We start from the raw sequence: 20,760 nt of genomic DNA, 5'->3' as shown, positions 1-20,760 counted from the left end.
CCATAGACGGCAGCCCACCAGGCTCCCCCATCCCTAGGATTCTCCAGGCAAGAATAGTGGAGTGGGTAGCCATTTCCTTCTCCAGTGCATGAAAGTGAAAAGTCAAAGTGAAGTCGCTCAGTTGTATCCAATTCCTAGAAACCCCATGGACTGCAGCCTACCAGTCCATGGGATTTTCCAGGCAAGAGTACCAGAGTGGGTTGCCATTGCCTTCTCCAACGGTTGACTCTCAAGAGGGGCTGAATAGCGTTTGACGCCATGTGTTATGCTGAAGCCAACATAAGTTGCATCATTTTGGAAAAGAGAGGTTTTCCCTTCAAAGTCCTACTGGGTGCTATAGGAGAAGGCAATGGCACCCCACTCCAGTACTCTTGCCTGGAAAATCCCATGGACGGAGGAGCCTGGTAGGCTGCAGCCCATGGGGTTGCTAAGAGTCGGACACGACTGAGCAACTTCACTTTCACTTTTCACTTTCATGCATTGGAGAAGGAAATGTCAACCCACTCCAGTGTTCTTGCCTGGAGAATCCCAGGGATGGTGGAGCCTGGTGGGCTGCCGTCTGTGGGGTCGCACAGAGTCGAACACGACTGAAGCGACTTAGCAGCAGCAGCATAGAATAGGTGGAATGACCCTGCGACCCTAGATAAACTGTTAACTTGTATCAATTTGCTATTCTGCAAAAACTCTTGCCCTGCAGAATTGCTATGGTTGCATGTGAAAAGATTATTGACTTTGTAACTTGGGGATAAGGCTGAGCACCGAAGAATTGATGCTTTTGAACTGTGGTGTTGGAGAAGACTCTTGAGAGTCCCTTGGACTGCAAGGAGATCCAACCAGTCCATTCTGAAGGAGATCAGCCCTGGGATTTCTTTGGAAGGAATGATGCTAAAGCTGAAACTCCAGTACTTTGGCCACCTCATGTGAAGAGTTGACTCATTGGAAAAGACTCTGATACTGGGAGGGATTGGGGGCAGGAGGAGAAAGGGACAACAGAGGATGAGATGGCTGGATGGCATCACTGACTCGATGGACGTGAGTCTGAGTGAACTCCAGGAGTTGGTGATGGACGGGGAGGCCTGGCGTGCTGCCATTCATGGGGTCGCAAAGAGTCGGACACGACTGAGCGACTGATCTGATCTGATCCCTGAAAATAAGGATTCAACTTTTACTGTTTTTAGGTATATGTAAACTGTGTTCGGAGAAGGCAATGGCACCCGACTCCAGTACTCTTGCCTGGAGAGTCCCATGGATGGAGGAGCCTGGTGGGCTGCAGTCCATAGGGTCGCTGAGGGTCGAACATGACTGAATGACTTCACTTTCACTTTTTACTTTCATGCATTGGAGAAGGAAATGGCAACCCACTCCAGTGTTCTTGCCTGGAGAATCCCAGGGACAGGGGAGCCTGGTGGGCTGCGGTCTATACACAGAGTCGGACACGACTGAAGTGACTTAGCAGCAGCAGCAAACTTTGAAGAGTTTGGATGACTTAATAGCTACAAGAATTCATCCTTTCTTCACTTTCTACCATCGTACTTAGTGGGGCATTGGGAAATGTGTACATTATTGAACAGAATGTGTTTGCCAGATAGAGGGGAGAGTTTGAGTTTGAGGAGGAAATATGAGCAGCTGCGTTACTCTTTCATTTTATTCAATGTATTTCTTAACTTATGCAAGGAGGTAGCTGTGTTGAATGTCTGTATACTATGCTTTATGATACCAGTCAAGGCCTCTTTCGATACCATCCGCACTGGAGAAGGAGAGGGGTCATGGGCACTGGGCATGTCAACCTAATGAGGGCTGATTTTATCTACATACATACTTAAATTTTTTTTCTAGATACTAGAAGCCTTGTTCTCCATGCTGCTTCTCCCCATTTGCACACACAGCAGCTACCCTTTCCTCATCTTCCAGGATCCATCAGTTTACACACATTTTTAAAAATGTATAATCAATGAAAGTACATATGACTCTTTTCCCTTATGACACATTCAATAACCAGTCGTTCTATTCTACTGATTTTTTATAAGACACAGCCCTGACTTCTTCCAGCAGTTTATGTCAAGTTGAAAGTTCTAGCCTAAAAATATTTCTTACTGTGAAACCATTTGCAACCTTAGCTGCAGCTATGCCATGCTGCTTTTAACATCTTCTAGGAAGATATAGAGAGAAAGCAAGAGAACAAACACATGCCAAAATATTAACAATTATTTTATTAAAGAGAAGGCCTTATAAAATTTATTGTCATCTTCTTGTAATGTTTCTATAGTTCTGAATGTTTTACAAAATGTAAGGTATAATCAAAAAAAAATCTGAAAACTAAAATACCATGAAGAATAAAACAAAGAGTGGCAGCGCCTATAGCATGAAAGAGACTGAGAATCATATCAGATGAAGGTAATGAAGGGCCTTATTTGAATCTTGTTTTGAACAACTTTTTTAAAATATTAGATAATTGCAGTTATGTGAACAAACTGACTGGCTATTTGATGATAGTAAGAATTGAATGTAGTTTTTTTGTTTGTTTTTTTTAGATCTGATATTGGTTTTCTGATTTTTAAAAAAAAATCTTCTATTTTAGAAATATACACTGAAAGATTAACAGGTAACATAATATGAATTTAGGACTGTCTTTAAAAATTATCTGAGGCAGGGGAAAGGATATGAGGTAAGAGTGGATAAAATTAAACAAGGTTGGCCCTAAGTTAAAGATAATTGTTGAAGCCAAGTGATGGGTATGTGGGAGCTCTTATATTGTTCTCTGTACTTTATTTTCTGCTTAAAAGTTTAAACATAATGAAGTGTTATGGATCAAATTATTTGTGCTCAAATATTAGCTGCACATTTATTTATTATATCATTAAGCTAGATATTTAACTTTCCTTTGCTTTGGTACTCTCACCTGTAAAATGAGGAAATGTCTAGAATGCATGTTTTTATCATTTTGATCATGATTGAATGAGTTAATATATGAATGAATTAATATATACAAACCCTAATCAGCAACTGATCCTAAAAAAGTACTGAATAAATCTTGACTATTATTTTTAGATTTGTTTTCCTCTTTCAAATCTAGGCTAAGGCTTATACTTTTGAAGAATGCAATTTAGCCTAAGAATCTCGGTTTGCTTTACTCAAAAATTTCCCACATTTGAGGAAAGAAAAATTAGGAAAAATTATTGCTTCTCTGGAAAAAGATCAGTCTTAGGAAGGAAAAAACAACACCATAATAAGAAATAACCAAAAATTTAGAGAGAGGAAGTCGCTTAACTGTAATTATAATTAATAAGGAAATTCAACTAGTTTGCAAATAAATTGCTGTTCAAAAATATTGTTTTGAAAGTTAATTCTGCTTTGAACCAGACTGTTGCCATTATAATATTAATGCAACTCATATTGATTAGAATTTTATCTCTTCTTTGCACACTTTTGCCATGAAATCATGGTACTTAATTTTTGTTTCATTTAAATTGGATGATCTACAAAGTATTATTTTGAAGATTTTGTAAAAATTCAGTAAGCAGTTTAGATCTGTATGAGTCATTTTCATCATTTTAAACTAACTTTTTAAAAAAACATATTGGATGCAAGCAAAAAGAATAATGGGGAATATTTCTGAAATCTGCTGCAAAATGGTATATTATTCAAATTGACAACTCATATATGAACAATTTGAGTAATTTTTGCAATTTATTACCTCTTTCTGTGAAGTTGATAAAATTAATCAAACATAATGACAAATCACTGTCTTTAAAGTAAGAAAGAGGACTATGTACATACAGATTATGCAGATGTATTATGCATTGCTACAAGACATACTACAAGTTTTACCAAGAATGATGGTGAACACTATGAAATGATGCATATACAAATATATAGCAAAATAAGGTAACAAACATATTAATCACTCATGAAATTACAGTTAGTAAATCACTTTCAAATTTTTTCGAATTTAAATATTCAAACTATGAGTTTTTCTAGCCTGTATATTTAGTGAGAGGATTACTGCCATTGACATAGAAAAGATTCGGTCGTTTCATCTCCACGTTCTCGTGCCTGAGGGAGTGTAGCACATAAGAGGCTTGAATGTATAGTTGTTTTGAATTTAAATAAATTGAACATGAGACAATCTGTAAATTAGAAACAAATATATTCTATGGTAGGGACTGAAATGTAGGTCTTTATATCAGTACTTCAGTGAAAGGCCTGGACAGTGTTTCAAGCATTCAGTGTTTATTCATGTCTGACATCATTAACATTTAAGGAAGCATGAAATAGCAATTAAATTTAGATTTAAGGAAACCTAAGTGCTACACACATTTTCCTGTTTTATGCTTTGTAAATGAAAGCTAATGATAACTCACTGCATTTTTCATATTTTCAGGAGTTTGATTGTATAGTGATATTTATTTACTATCAGCATGATGAAAGCAATCTGTTTATACAGTTTAATTCTTTTCAGTTTAGGTAAATAGCTTGCAGGAATGAATTTCATTTTCCAAAGACTAGTGAATTTTAAAAGTGCAACCTAAACAGATGTGGGTCAAGATGAAAACATTAGTCAAATGAAATCTACTTGGGGTGAATAAATTGCTGTACAGATATTTTGGGGAAGCAAACAAAAATACCAAGTTTGAATATTTGCACACCAATATGGAGGACATATTTAGATGTTCATAATTTAGAAGTTTTATGTTAACTAAACATAGACAGTGTAGCTAGAAATTGACAGTTGAATTAACAGTTGTATGAGTTTCATATTTCTTCTGTGCTAACATAGCATAGGAACTTGTTCAAGCAAGGGCTTCTATTTCTTCTGTGATTTTTTTTTTCTTCTCCATATTTCTATATTCTTTCCATTATTTATTTTGATCTCTTCTGTTAATCTTTAATTTTCTTTAACTGATAATTTCTTCTAATTTGCTTTGCTTGTATTTGCTTTATATATCTCTTTGTCTGTGATATTATTTTTAATTCTAATGACTATACTAAGCTGTCAACTGTCAGAAGGAAGGAACCTTAGAGGAAAACTAATTGCTTCCTTCTTCAAAATTTTATTTTTCAGGATTATGCTGAGAAGGAGAACACCATAGCCAAAGCGCTGGAAGATCTGAAGGCCAATTTTTACTGTGAACTCTGTGACAAGCAGTACTACAAGCATCAGGAATTTGATAATCATATTAATTCATATGACCACGCTCACAAGCAGGTAAGAAAGAGGTGTGAAAAAACCTCTAATATTTCTGAACTTTTGTAATAATTTTAATTATGTAGACTGTATGAATATAATATATTTATCTTGCTATGCAATTTTTAAAGATGCCAGTCTGGGGTGATAATTTAATGACTTATATAAAAGACATTAAAAAAAAAAACCACCAAAAGTCAAGTCTGAAATAAATAACCAATATCAAGAAATGCTATTCAGTTGCCTTTTAGTGATTGACAGCAGTTTGAAAATTGTATTCTTCAGGTGGTGATCCTTTAAATAATTTTAAATTTATTAATTTCTAAATATGTCAATCAACTAAAGACATTTATCAAATATAAATGAATTTATTTATAATTCTTTAGAGAAGGCATTTCTCATTTAAGCTACCATTAACAAATGAAAGAAGTTTCACTATGGTTAAAAATAATCTAGGGTTACTAGTTAAATAAATACATAATAAGTATATGATTTAGTTTATTTTAATACTATTCCATTTCTCTACTTTTTAATGGAAGGAACATAAATTTTATGACTCAAGTTTAAAAAACAAAGTACAAAATACCATTAACAATGTGAAATGAAACAATATTACCAAAAATGAATAAAAGCAACAACAGGGTGAGGGAAGCCAATTTTGACTGGGGGAGCACATTGATAGTGTATATCAGGGGTGGTGGCTGCAGACTTGGCTCTGCCCTTGGGCATTCTGCTTCCAGAAATGGCTCTGAGTCTCCTGTAAAATCAGATTCAGGTTCTCCATGCAGGGGTGTTTTAATCATTTCCCTATTGATAGAAAATCAAAGGTTATTTTTTGTTGTTGTTATTTTTTCAACACTCTATGTATAAAGTTCAGTTTAAAATAGATAGTGACATCAGAAATGACATTCATAATATAGATTCTGTTTTCCTCATATGCTTTACCTCTATCAATGCAATAGCATATGCTGTTTAGCTTACTTGATATGATACAGTGGGCTTAGTTATCAACTTAAAAATACTTTCCTTTTTAGCTATCACTCACAAATATCATCCAAATGTCATTTTGGTATTAATAAAAAGTACATTTTGACCCTTGAATTTGCACTAACTTTCCATTAACATTTACTGTAAATGTGAAAAGGGTAGGGAGAAATGATCACATAAAGTGCTTATGGACCAATGACATGTATTTTCTATTGTTGTCAATTCTTTCATTTCTCATACCAACAAATCTGTGCTTGGGGAAACTATTGCACGGAGAACATTAGCCTCTATTTACATCTGTCACTAATTAATGCAGACTAAACTTAATGAGCTGTCCCTGTCTTTCTTTCCCTGGTAGTAGATCCACTGGCACACTAGTTAAGGAAAAGGTTTTGATGGAAATATCATTCCTCTTATATAAAAATGCATACATATAAGTATATCATTGCTTGATTTGAACATTAAAATCCATCAGCAAATGGCATGGATTTCATTCTACTGTAACTTGCATTTGTTTTATAAAAAGGTTCTGGAACATGGTTCCTGATGTGGTAAATTGAAGGCAGTTATTCCTCTGATTTTTCCTAATATCTTCCTGTATTCCTTACAAGAGTACAAAGTTAGAATGTTATATTATTATCAGGGTATTGAAATGTGTTTACAAATTCTTTTTGGCTTCATTCATGAATTAACATTTGATGTTAGCAATTAAGAGCAAACCTGTGTATATTTCATGGTTTAAACTAGGTATTTCAGAATGTATGTGTTTATGTATACATGTATTTTAAGAATATCTTACCGACTATGTATTAAATCCTTTACCAAAGAATACTTCATTCGCCACAGGTTGTCTGGAAAATCAAATTCACTTAGATTATCAAGAGGACCTTTCTATCTCCATATTCTTAATGAAGTTAAGATACTATACACTGTACACAGATAAGGGAATTCAGGATAAACCTGGTTTGTTCTTTTGATGGTCGGGTCACTTGATACTTCTCAGGGACATAAGGCTCTAGAGACAGACTATCTAAATGACCATGAATTCTGGCAGATAGCAGAAACTTAACTGATTGATTTAACATTAGGTTATGTAACAGTAGCAGAAAATACTTTAAATCTATATGATGATCATATCCCTTCCCCATATGATAGTGGTACATGTTTGAGACAATCTTCCTAGACAATGCACTCTCTTTTCTGAACAGAGACCTCATCCCATCACAGCTAGCTCTGTTTTTACCACAGGATTCCCAAATCTTGGCCACTTCAAATTGAGTAGAGGGGGAACAACATTTAGGGATGAGCAATTCAGATTCTTTTTTTCTCTTGAAAACTGAAATCAAGATAAAACAAAACAAAAAATCTTTCTATTCTTTGATTATGACTGGACCTCACACTTGAAAAATGTAATCCTGTGCTATGGCTAAATGCATTAAAAAGTTGAGAAAACAGGTTTGCTTAAAGAAAGAACAAAACAAGCACACGGAAAATGAGATCTGTGTGGCCATGTGACAATTGAAGGAAACTTAGTATGGAAATAGCAGTTTTGATTTTGAAAGGCATTCAGAAAAAAAAACAAAACAAAACAGTCTTTACAGTAACTTATATGCAGATCCTTTCCTTCGATTCAGAGAGATACTTCAGCTTGCTATTAATAAATGAACTTAAAAGGAAACCCTAAAACCAAACCCTAGCTTAATACTTACTATTAATTGTGACCTAAAAAGCAAAAAAAAAAAAAAAACTCTTAGTAAAATATTTACCTGTCTCAGTGGCAGAGCAACATTTTTTATCTCCTGCTGTAGAAAACACTCACATAAGAAATATTTATATTCAAGGTCCATGTAACTTAACTTTCAGGTAAGAAAACCTACGCATGACTAGGACACTTCTTCAATGGAATTAGAAACAGACAAAGAGACCTCACATGTGATACATTCTCTTCCTCCAGAGATGTTTCTGCAGGGCCACCTGATGCAGGGTGAAAGGTAGAATGAGTCCTAGCCCTGCTACTCACTGCCTTGGGTAAAATAAACAAAGCCTCAGTTAACTCGATTGTTCATTCTTAGGAAGAATAAATGAGAGAATCACATGAACACACTTTTCAAAGTGTAAAAGAATAGTAAACATTAAATTAGTTTTTATTATACGACTTACCAAAATTTCATTTTCCCTAAAATGTTTGTTGGAGAAGACTCTTGAGAGTCCCTTGGACTGCAAGGAGATCCAACCAATCCATTCTAAAGGACATCAGCCCTGGGTGTTCTTTGGAAGGAATGATGCTAAAGCTGAAACTTCAGTACTTTGGCCACCTCATGCGAAGAGTTGATTCATTGGAAAAGACTCATGCTGGGAGGGATTGGGGGCAGGAAGAAGAGGGGACGACAGAGAATGAGATGGATGGATGACATCACCGACTCGATGGACGTGAGTCTGAGTGAACTCCGGGAGTTGGTGATGGACAGGGAGGCCTGGCGTGCTGAGATTCATGGGGTCGCAAAGAGTCGGACACGACTGAGCGACTGAACTGAATTAAACTGAAAATGTTTGAGACACTGATAGTTCGCCTTTGAGACTTTTCTTTATATAGGCTTCCCCAAGGATCTATTTTTACTTCATAAAGGTTAATAGAGTCTGAAACATAGGCAGACAATCTTGACCTCAGAGCTGTTTTGCCTGCCTCACGTATATTGATTTGCAAATTAATGCTATGGCAGGATGTTTTGCATTAGAATTCTAAGCTTCATAGAAAAATCTGTTTGTCTCATCCACATAATCTTTGGATAACTTTCAGGATTATTCTTGTGCTCTTACCACTAAGACTCACTAACAGGGAGTTAGAGAAAGGAAGAGGCACGGGTGTATGGAGATGATCACAGTAGCTCACGAATTAGAGTTCATTTTTGAAATATTTTCTCTTTACCTTAAAACTTGAAAGCCTTTGGATTGTTACCCTTTAATGGCAAGGATTGTTTCCCTTATATATTTATTCTTCACAGCATCTATTGCAGCATTTGGTACAGTTTACACACTGAATCAATGCTTCCCATATAAATAAATGTAAAAAAGGCTCAACTCAAATTCCTTTTGAGGTTTTGTACTAAACCACAGCTTTGAGGTAGGTAAGAGTTTCAAAAGAATAAATTTACTTATTTATAGATTTATACTTAGGTGAAACTAATTGTAAGGAGTATGTTATATAGGAGGATGAAGTGACTTGTAAATTGGATGAGTATTTTGAACTCTTCCTCATTTATGAGTATTTTTCCTTTATAAAAGTAATGTTGCTGATTATAATATAGCAACAACTTAAATAGCATATATTGTATATATTCTCTAAAGTTTTCCTATATTTAAAGCTTTTTTACTATCAACGTATTTTGGATTTGTATTGTATTTTTTTTATGTGAAAAAAATATCAAAAGCAAGTAATACTTTTAGAACCACCTCAGAGGTTTCACTTTCAATAGGATAACACAAAATGCTTCAACGGACTCTTGTACCCTTGTACATGAAACAAATAGATCCTCTACATTATAAAATTTTTATTGAATTGCTGAGTTTCTAGGAAAGATGGTGCCTCTAAAAAGTTATTCCACCACCACAGGGTGGGGGATTGCTGAAGGGGAAGCTACTGGCTGAAACCTGGGCATATAGTAATAATAACCTACAAAAGGTGAAACTCAGTGAAGAGAAACTCCCACTATGAACTCTGCACTCTGGAAATGAACCACAGACAGCAGTTGGTAAACTTTGAGACTTCTGAATGAAAATGAATACTTCCCATAGTTCTTGATTGAAACATATAAAACCCTTGAAAAAAAGCAAATTTAAAATAGACTGTCCACTGAATACGATTATAAAATCAGGGATCATAATCAAACATCAGAAACTCTAATCAAAACCTCACATTTTTAATACTGAACTTTACAGACTGATTGTACAATTTATATGTAAGAATGAATACAATCCTAAAAAATCAACTAAAAGTGGGAAGATTTGTCTTGGATACCAAGATTATATACATCTCTATTGGTACAGAGATGGAAAGATTGATTAATGGAACAGAATCTAAAGCTGTGATACAAAAATCCATTTATGTTTGGAAATTTGCTAAATAACAAAGGCAGGAAGAACTGGAGGTTAAAAATATGTACTTTTCAAAAAATAGTATGTGATGATTTATTATATTTCCTTAAAAAAGAGATTGATTCCTTCTTCACATAACAAGCAAAATCAATGTCAGTGAATTAAAGAGTTAAAATACAAATAAAAAATAAAAATTTAGAAGTGTTGAAAATATTTTTATGATTTCAGAGCAGTATACAATTATATATTAAATAAGACATTGAAAGCACAAAATTTATAGAAAAGATTGATAAGTTTAACTACACTGAAATATTTTATTATAAGAAATTTTCAGTAAAGAAATTGGGAAAATATATTTGTAATACATATACTAATAAAAACTTGGCATTCAAATCTTATTAAAAATATGAATGCAAAAGAAAAATGAAAACAACCCAGAGAAAACTGGACCAAAATAAGGGGGAAATTTGCAAAAAAAGAAAAGCTTAAGGCCACAAATATATTACAAGTTGTTCAACATGAGGAATAATTTTGCACCCACCAAATTTGATAAAGTAAGTTTAATGATATCAAGTAATAATGATGTATATCAATGGAAAATCTTATACATCATTTGTGCAAGTGTGAATTGACTTGGCTGCTCAGGAAAACAATCTTTCAAATTTGTATTAACATAGTGAAACAAAAAAGCCTTTTATTAATAACAATAATAATATAAGTGGACTACAAAATTTGTAAAAAAATTGTGATATATTCATGCAATGCCAAATTATTCTGCAGCACAAATTAACTAACTATAGTAAATAAAACATGAAACAAACTTAGAAATGTAATATTTGTTGAACAAAACAGTGTGAAAGACTACACACTTTTTATTTTATTCAGAGAAAAAGCAAAACTTGCTGTCATTATTTTTAAGATTTTAACTGTGATTTATTCCTCTTTGGGAAATGGAAAATGGTGACTATGAAACTCAGGATGGTGGTTCCTTTAAAGAGTATAAGGATTCCAAAGGATTCAGTTTAGTTCAGTTGCTCAGTCATGTCTGACTCTTTGAGACTCTATGAACCACAGCATACCAGGCCTCCCTGTCTATCACCAACTCCCGGAGTCCACCCAAACCCATGTCCATTGAGTCGGTGATGCCATCCAACCATCTTATCCTCTGTCATCCCCTTCTCCTCCTGCCCTCAATCTTTCCCAGCATCAGGTTCCTTTCCAATGAGTCAGCTCTTTGCATCAGGTGACCAATGTACTGGAGTTTCAGCTTCAACATCAGTCCTTCCAATGAACACCCAGGACTGATCTCCTTTAGGATGGACTGCTTGGATCTCCTTGCAGTCCAAGGGACTCTCAAGAGTCTTCTCCAACAACAAAGTTCAAAAGCATCAATTCTTCTGCGCTCACCCTTCTTCACAGTCCAACTCTCACATCCATACATGACTACAGAAAAAACCATAGCCTTGACTAGATGGACCTTTGTTAACAAAGTAAGGTCTCTGCTTTTTAATATGCTGTCTAGGTTGGTCATAACTTTCCTTCCAAGGAGTAAGCATCTTTTAATTTCATGGCTGCAATCATCATCTGTAGTGATTTTGGAGCTCCCAAAAATAAAAGTCTGACACTGTTTCCACTGTTTCCCCATCTATTTGCCATGAAGTGATGGGACTGGATGCCATGGTCTTATTTTTCTGAATATGGGCATTAAGCCAACTTTTTCACTCTCCTCTTTCACTTTCATCAAGAGGCTTTTTAGTTCTTCTTCACCTTTCTGCCATAAAGGTGGCTTCATCTGCATATCTGAAGTTATTGATATTTCTCCTGGCAATCTTGATTCCAGCTTGTGCTTCTTCCAGCCTGGCATTTCACATGATGTACTCTGCACATAAGTTAAATAAGTAGAGTGACAATATACAGCCTTGACGTACTCCTTTTCCTATTTGGAACCAGTCTGTTGTTCCATGTCCAGTTCTAACTGTTGCATCCTGACCTGCATACAGGTTTCTCAAGAGGCAGGTCAGGTGGTCTCTTATTCCCATCTCCTTCAGAATTTTCCACAGTTTATTGTGATCCACGCATGAGTATATTACATGAGTATATTAAGTATTAACATGTTCTAATTCTTAAACTGAATAATGGGATCATTATTATTCAACTTAGTATTATGTTTCATATAATTGCACATATGAAATACTACAGGCTAAATCATTTAAAAAAGAAATATCATAGTCAAACAAATATTATTAAAGTCTCTGAAATTATTCCATCATATTTACAGAACTGTTTTAATTGCAATGAAATCATCCAATATTAAATAGAGAATTATAATTGAAGTAAATTTTAGCTTTTCCAGGTGCCATTCAAATATTTCACCATTTTTTTTAAGTAAGCACAGATCTCCTTTAGTAATTTATCAGAATCTTCTTGTTTGTTAAACTTCAAACAGTATCAGAATTTCCAGGAGAAGATAAATAAGGTAAAGATACATTTCCATTGCTCTTTCTTATTATCATTTGACCAGATCACACCTTAATATTAATGTATAAAGTGCACACATTTTTAATTATACTTATGTTTTTATTGAATGCTTTACTCAAAAGCCCAGAGAAGCACAGGATTTTATTAGCATACATAAAACCTTATTATATACAGATATGTGACAGTTCAAATGCAAATCATTTTTTTAAGCTACATAAACAAACAAAATAATAGTTAATTTATTATTTTAAAAACATAGAAATTAGTTTTTCATAACAGAAAATAGAGTGGTTAAGTAGAATTAACATCCCACTATCCTAGGACTGTCTCACTTTATATCTGTCATCCTAGTTGAATTTTTAATAAAGTCTTTATTTAAATAATAAATAACATGATTACAATAGATATGTTTATTGAACAGCAGTAACATTTTTGGCTACATTTTAGAAAGATGAAAGTTTAAAGGAAGTGCCATAGAAAGCCTGATCCTCCATGTTAGTTATATATTTACCCAAACTCAGAAATGTCAAACAGAACTTTTTAAAAAATCTAAAAGATCACATACTTAGCATGTCCATTTTATGCTTGAGGAAATCATATAAACATACGTTTGATTATGTAGCAAGTGCACTTAAGAGTCAAGAGGCCAGGCAAGCTTCATCATGAACTTCTGGTAAGGACAACGTTTTTTACCTTTTTTTAATCATCCCAGCCCTCTATTTCTGCATCTATATACAGACAGTTTAAACCAGATGACTTCATTGGCCTTTCTGGATCTAAATTTTGAGGATTCTGTATCAAATACAACACATAGTTAAAACGTATGTGTTCGTCATAAATAACCGTACATACTTCTTTCTCACTTCCACATTTTTCTAAGTGATTCTCTCATGTAAAAAGATTATTAGAATATTTTCACTGAAGTTGTTATTCTGAATTCTAGTCATTGAGTTTTTTTGTTTTTTTTTTTTAAGTGTAAAACTCACTATCTGGTAAAAAATAAACGTTTTCCTATAAACCCTTTTACCTGTTCATCCGCCCGAAACCAAAACTGCACTGTCTGTCTTCTCACCTGGCAGCTGTGGGCAATTCAGAGTTATTTTCACTGTAAGAGATTTGTCACGCTGATGCTATGAAAAGATAGAAAAGGGAATGATTGCCCTATTGCTGCTGCCCCTCAAACATTTTGATTTTTACTTTACCGGTTTTAGTGTGATTGAAATATCTCCCAAAAGGCATCGAAGTGACCTTCACCCAGCAAGTCAAGACTCTGTGCTTTATGGCCTGCTGTTTCATTCTGCTCCAGAGGAAGTCACTGTGAGGCCAGGTTGTTGGAATTCACTGTCCTGCAGGGACTTAAGAATGCTATAGAAATAGAGCCGCTTTGTTCTCAAATCTGAACGTTTACTAATCATTTAAGCTTCTGTTCGGTAATGTGACACTTGAAAAAAAAAAATCACTTCTTGATATTTGGGTGTCAATTTTTGCTTGCAAAATAATATTGAAAGGTTAGTAAGAAGATATAAGATACAGGTAAAGCAATTCATGATTCAATCCTTTCACGCATCCTTCCTGGAATTCTTCCTGTGGGGTGTTTTCAATATACCTGCACTTATTTTTAACCATTTGGAGTATCAGAACAAAGGAAAAATTTTAAAGTTCCTTCTACAGAGCACCTTCACTGCCCAAAATGACTGCCCCAAGAGAAGGACACACATATGTCTTCATCTTCATTGAACTGTACTGTCTTGACACGTCATATTCAAAGCCATGATTTGAATAGAATTAAACTGAAAGTTTTGTCCTTTCTTGAGTCTGTGCCAGACTGGATAAAATACTCATTTCTAGTATCTGAACTAATGCCACTGTCCTACACTTTCCCTAGTGGAGCTCAGTCTCTTTCTCTCCTGTCTTCCACCATCGACTAGGTTGCTGCTCTCTATTGAGTCAGTTAATGTTCAGGGTAGGTGAAAAATACTACAACTTTAAGCAAAGGTTTCTGCTCCATGTCACCTAGATGTAATTATGCCAAAAAGAGTAAAAGAAAAAGTAAGATACAGTAGAGAAATGCACCAAAAGAAAAAAAAATCACACATTTATAAGCAGTGATTTCTATCATGTTTAAAAACTAAAATGTACCTAAATATTAACTGTCATACATACCTATATTTAAGGATAAAATGAACTATTACATTTAGAAATTACCAAATAGTATCTTGAACATAAGTCAATTTCAATATATCGATAATCTGTGTAAGAATGAATTATTTCTGTATTGCACAAATCAACCCACTCCAGTATTCTTGCCTGGAGAAACCCATGGACAGAGGAGCCTGATAGGCTATGGTCCACATGATTTCAGAGATTCAGACACAACTGAAGTGACTTAGCACAGAAATAGAGAACTATTAAAGAGACACAAAAATACTACTGCTAAGTCACTTCAGTCATGTCCGACTCTGTGCGACCCCATAGACAGCAGCCCATCAGGCTTCCCTGCCCCTGGGATTCTCCAGGCAAGAACACTGGAGTGGGTTGCCATTTCCTTCTCCAATGCATTAAAGTGAAAAGTGAAAGTGAAGTTGCTCAGTTGTGTCCGACCCTCAGCGACCCCATGGACTGCAGCCCACCAGGCTCCTCCATCCATGGGATTTTCCAGGCAAGAGTACTGGAGTGGGGTGCCATTGCAGTCTCCGAGACACAAAAATATTTATATACATATATATTTGTATATATATGGTGAAAGTTGAAAGAAGTGAAAGTTGCTCTGTTGTGTCTGACTCTTTGAAACCCCATGGACTATACAGTCCACGGAATTCTCTAGGCCAGAATACTGGAGTGGGTAGCCTTTTCCTTCTCCAGGGTATCTTCCCAACCCAGGGATCGAACCCAGGTCTCTCGCATTGCAGCCGGATTGTTTACCAGCTGAGCCACAAAGGAAGCCCAAGAATACTGGAGTTGGTAGTCTATCCTTTCTCCAGTGGATCTTCCCAGCCCGGGAATCGACCAGGGTCTCCTGCATTGCAGGTGGATTCTTTACCAACTGAGCTATCAGGGTAGTTGTATATATTTCAATTCATCTTCATTCTTCCATTATCCAGGAATATAAATATTTGCTATCTTGGTTGTTTGAGGTTGGTAACAGTATGAGTAATTAATATCTATAGTTATTTATACCTATAAGTAATTAAAATCTCTTTGACGAAGAAGAATTCTGGCAATCTTTAACTCACTGAATTTTTGTAAGATTGGTTTTTATTATGATTATACCTTCTGATAGCAGAACATGGTGATGTTTGCAACCTTATCTCTAAGAAATATTTCCTCTTTTGAAACAAATGGCTCTTATTTTAATGCATATATGGATCATCTCTGCTTTATCAAGTTGCCAAAATTATGGCACCTTTTTCTTTTAAAATATGAACTTTGGAGAAGTCATATTATTGGCCAAGACAAGTTATTATGTAAGCTGGTATCCTCAGTTCTTCATATGCTGAAATTCTATTGTGTCACTGTGCTCATTCTATGGACAGACAGCTTCTGAGATGTCATGTATGATTATCATAACATAGTTATATAGACTTTACAGTAACTCTAATAGAAGTGTTTATTCCAAGAAAGACAAGAAACAGGCTAAAATAATATATATTGTCCATGATTGCATCTCAGAATGCTGCTGCTGCTGCTAAGTTGCTTCAGTCGTGTCCGACTCTGTGCAACCCCATAGATGCTAGAAACTTTCAAATGACCATGACTTGCAAATAGTAGTCACTCTTTTCATACTCCATAAGACAAGTTTCTAGTCATTTTCCCACTATTTTATTCTGAGCATTTAAGTAGATCCTTTCCTTCTAAAACACACAGTCATTGGGAATTTTAACACTTTGTATTTTCCAATATTCCCCCTTCTAATTTCAATATTATCTAATCTATTGGAAAATAGTACGTTTTCCTAATGATGATGTCCTGTTCCTAGTGTTGTAGAGAAGGACTTTTTTTTAACAGCTCCTTATTCTGTACTGTGTGTGTCACCATGGCTTTGCCTTCGTTTCTCTGAGTGCAATCAGGAGTATTCAAAATCTATTTTCCAGTATGTAAAAAATTGTCTAAAGACAACTTAAAAATAGTTGATGCTATGTAAAGCTAGATCTGCATAAAATGTACCTTGGAATATATCCAGATACCATTATTTAACATTGCATTATGATAATTAGCACATAAAAGTAATGCTGAAATTTGCTCTAAGTAAAGTGAAATTATTCATGAATTCCCCCCAGCCTCCACCCTATATCCTACCTTTCATCTCCATCTCCTACCCAGATGTTGAATAGCAAATGCATAAGAAATATTATGTGCGTGTCCACTGGAGAATATATGCAGAACCCATTTTAAGATAGAGTCTACTTATCCTCTGAGCCCCACTACAGCAAGTTGCTCTTTCAAATCTTTTGCTCAATTTTTCTGATTCTCTGCTTTTCTGTTTTCGGATCTGTATTATGACCATAAACACCTAAACCCAAAATGAGGTACACAAATTTTCAAGAGGTTAACCTCAAACTGTGCTGTTTTGCTTTAAATTTGGAGTAGCATTGTGTCAAAATCTTGGGGTCCAGAGTTTCTTACAGGTAAAACGAGCTGCCTTACAAATAGAGATCAATGTCATATACATATATGTGTGTATATATATACACATTTCCTTCTCCATTTAAGTATAGATAGATAGATAGATAGATATCACTGTAGGTGTGCAGTTTCCCTGGTGGCTCAGTGGTAAAGAATCTGCCTGCCAATGCATGAGATGCAGGTTCAATCCCTGGATTGGAAAGATCCCCTGGAGAAGGAAATGGTTCTTGCCTGGGAAATCCCATGTACAGAGGAACCTGGTGGGCTACAGTCCATGGAGCAGCAAGAGAGTCAGACATGACTTAGTTACTAAACAACACAACAATACTAAAAGTATACACACACAAATATGTATGTCTATATGTTTTGCTTTTTTGTGTTGATGAGAAAAACACTGTCACTGTTATTTAATGTTGTTTCACATTCAGTTTCATGCCTAACTAAATGCATTGTATCTAATAGGCATTACAATGCATATAAAATATGTTTAATTAAAAAACCTGTCAAAATAAATATATTAATCCCCAAATCATTTTCTTTATACAGATTTTACTCTTTAGGAAACTTTGATATGATATGGTGCAATACCCCCTGATCTTTACTCCTGTTCAAAAGTTATCTTGGTGTTTTTGTAGCTATTTGGAAGAGTCCGCCTATGTACTCAGACAACTGCTTTATTTGTAGGATAAACAGGGATATTAATGGGGAAACAGTTGACACCTCTTATTGATATTTCCCCAAGGGCAACCGAAGCTAAAGTTCAAATCATCAGCATGATATTTTCAAACCAGGGAAGCATGATCCATGGCACAAAATCTGCTAAGAAAACCCTCTACACAATATTAAAAACTGCTTTTCTCAGCAGATCAGTGTATTTATTTAATATAAAAATAAGTCACTGTTGTCTTATATCAACAAATATCCATGTTAAAAGCTTAAGTGGTTCCTGATAAAAGAGAATATGCTAGATGTTAACCCCAACTTTGTTTTTACCCAATATTTCTGTGGGCTAAAGAAACTCGTTAGCCCTTGAATCTGTAATAAAAGTTATTACCAATGTTGCAATCTAAATGTGATTCACATAAAGGGAACTATAAAAAAAAATAAGGCATGATGTCAAAAAGTGTCAAGACAAAATATTTTAAACAAAACACCACACAGCTTTTATTTAGCTTATCGTTGGCCCCAATGTTTTTATAGAGATAAGACAAAGAAATACAACAAGCAAAATTACAAAAATTTTATTTGGAAAGTGTCATATATAAATTAACATATGCATGTATATGTGTATAGAAGTCTGGATATCTGCTACCTTCTTTCCCTCAAAAAGTAAAATTGTGACCATCATAAAATATAAAATGATGTGTTTAAACATTTTATTTATTAATTTAAAAAGCAGTAAGAAACTAAGACTGGTTCAAAGAATCATTTAAAGAACAAATCATTTAAAATTTTTCTGTATAGTTGAATACTACATAATTAGGCAGGAATGCTGATATTAATATTTTAATATATCTAAACTGGTTTATATCTGGTAGGAAAATAAAATATATTGGGGTTATCTTTTCTAGATGACAAAAATTAATTGTATTTTTATTGCATAAAATATATTTGCATTTAAATGGACAATAATAATTGACATTTCTCTCCATTATCTACAACTAACTTCATAAGTTCTAAAATAGCCTTATCAATGGAAACAAAAACAAAGATGACCATTATAGATACCAGATTATCCCTGAAAGGTTCCTTAGATAATGACCAGCATTTAACTGAAAATACTGTATATACTCTTTTGACTTTCCAAGTTTTGGAAATCATAACTTTTAATGCAAGAGTGACAGTAACACCCACATTATAGGATTTTCAAGTAATTGAAAGAAAAATTTACTGTGAGTTTTTACAATGCTCCTTGGTTATGGTATGTGCAATGTATCTCAAATCAGTAGCATGATATATCACAAAGCATCACTGTAATGAAAGCTGTGCTATAATTCAGGAAACTTCATTTTGAAATTGAGCTTTTATAATTTTACACTGTGATAGCTATTAAGGGAATTATCTTTTCTTTTTCTTTCCTGTGAGAACAATAATATTAAGACTGTCACTGGGGGATAAGAGAAGGGGATATATAATTTATATATGATTTTATTTAATTTCGGAGAAGGCAATGGCACCCCACTCCGGTACTCTTGCTTGGAAAATCCCGTGGACGGAGGAGCCTGTTAGGCTGCAATCCATGGTGTCGCTGAGTCGGACATGACTGAGCGACTTCCCTTTCACTTTTCACTTTCATGCATTGGAGAAGGAAATGGCAACCCACTCCAGTGTTCTTGCCTAGAGAATCCCAGGGACGGGGGAGCCTGGTGGGCTGCCGTCTATGGGGTCGCACAGAGTCGGACACGACTGAAGTGACTTAGCATAGCATTATTTAATTTGCTGTAAATATAATGCACGTGTCTAATAAATTTATTGTAGCTGTATTGATTATGTGTATTTTCTAAAATTATAAAATTAACTGGCAAGGGAAAATAGGAACCAGGCAATGATTAAATCATAACTGGTTCAGATCTTAGCTGTACATACATATGTGCGACTAATCTAGGTGAATACCAATAGTAAAAAAAGATGTTTCTTTCATAGAATTAAATTTTGGTGAGTCAAGAAGCAGACTTGAAACTCACTATTTAAGTTTAGATATTTACATCTTGGAAGAACAATAAAAATATAGGAGTTAAATGAGGTATAGCTATTGTTTTAGATAAGTAAATGAGTAAAGACCTCTCTGAGGAGATGACAGTCAAGTAGAAATTTAAAGTGAGTGAACAAGTGAGAGAGAGATGCTTATGAATACTTCCCAAAATAAACTGGGGCATGATTGTGTTTGGCTTCTTTCAATAAAAAATGGAAGTTATGTGACTGGCAAAAAGTGTAATCTAAGGAAATCTATAAGAGATGAATTTGGAAAAGATGCTTGGGGCCAGATTAGGTAAATTTTGGTAGGCCATTTGCTGTGACATTGATGATCTAGAGATTGTCACACTGAATGAAGTCAGACAAAGACAAATATATGATATTACTTATATGTGGAATCTAAAAAAAAATAAAAAGATACAAATCAACTTATTTAAAAAATAGAGTCACAGATGTAGAAAACAAATTTATGGTTACCAAAGGGAAAAGGGGGAGAAGAAATAAATTAAGAGATTGGAACTGAAATATACACACCACTATACATGAAATAGATAACTAATAACCTCTACTTAATACTCTTTAATGACTTCTGTGGGAAAAAGAATTTTGAAAAGAGTGGTACATAAGCCTATATGTACAACTGAACACTTTCTATATAGAAGAAACTAAAACAGCATTGTAAATAAACTATATTCTAATAA

General features: G+C 34.6%; 1 protein-coding gene across 1 annotated transcript in view; it reads left to right on the top strand.

The window, feature by feature from the left end:
- ZNF804A (zinc finger protein 804A) overlaps positions 1 to 20,760 on the top strand; it is a 349,243-nt gene that overhangs the window by 276,528 nt on the left and 51,955 nt on the right. Inside the window, exon 2 of the mRNA XM_010859737.1 lies at positions 5,063 to 5,206. Coding sequence (XP_010858039.1) covers positions 5,063 to 5,206 — 144 coding nt within the window. The remainder of the gene's footprint in view (positions 1 to 5,062; positions 5,207 to 20,760) is intronic.

The sequence above is a fragment of the Bison bison genome, unplaced genomic scaffold (assembly GCF_000754665.1).
Source record: "Bison bison bison isolate TAMUID 2011002044 unplaced genomic scaffold, Bison_UMD1.0 scf7180017864459, whole genome shotgun sequence".
Taxonomy (NCBI): Eukaryota; Metazoa; Chordata; class Mammalia; order Artiodactyla; family Bovidae; genus Bison; species Bison bison.
This window is presented reverse-complemented; position numbering and strand designations above follow the sequence as displayed.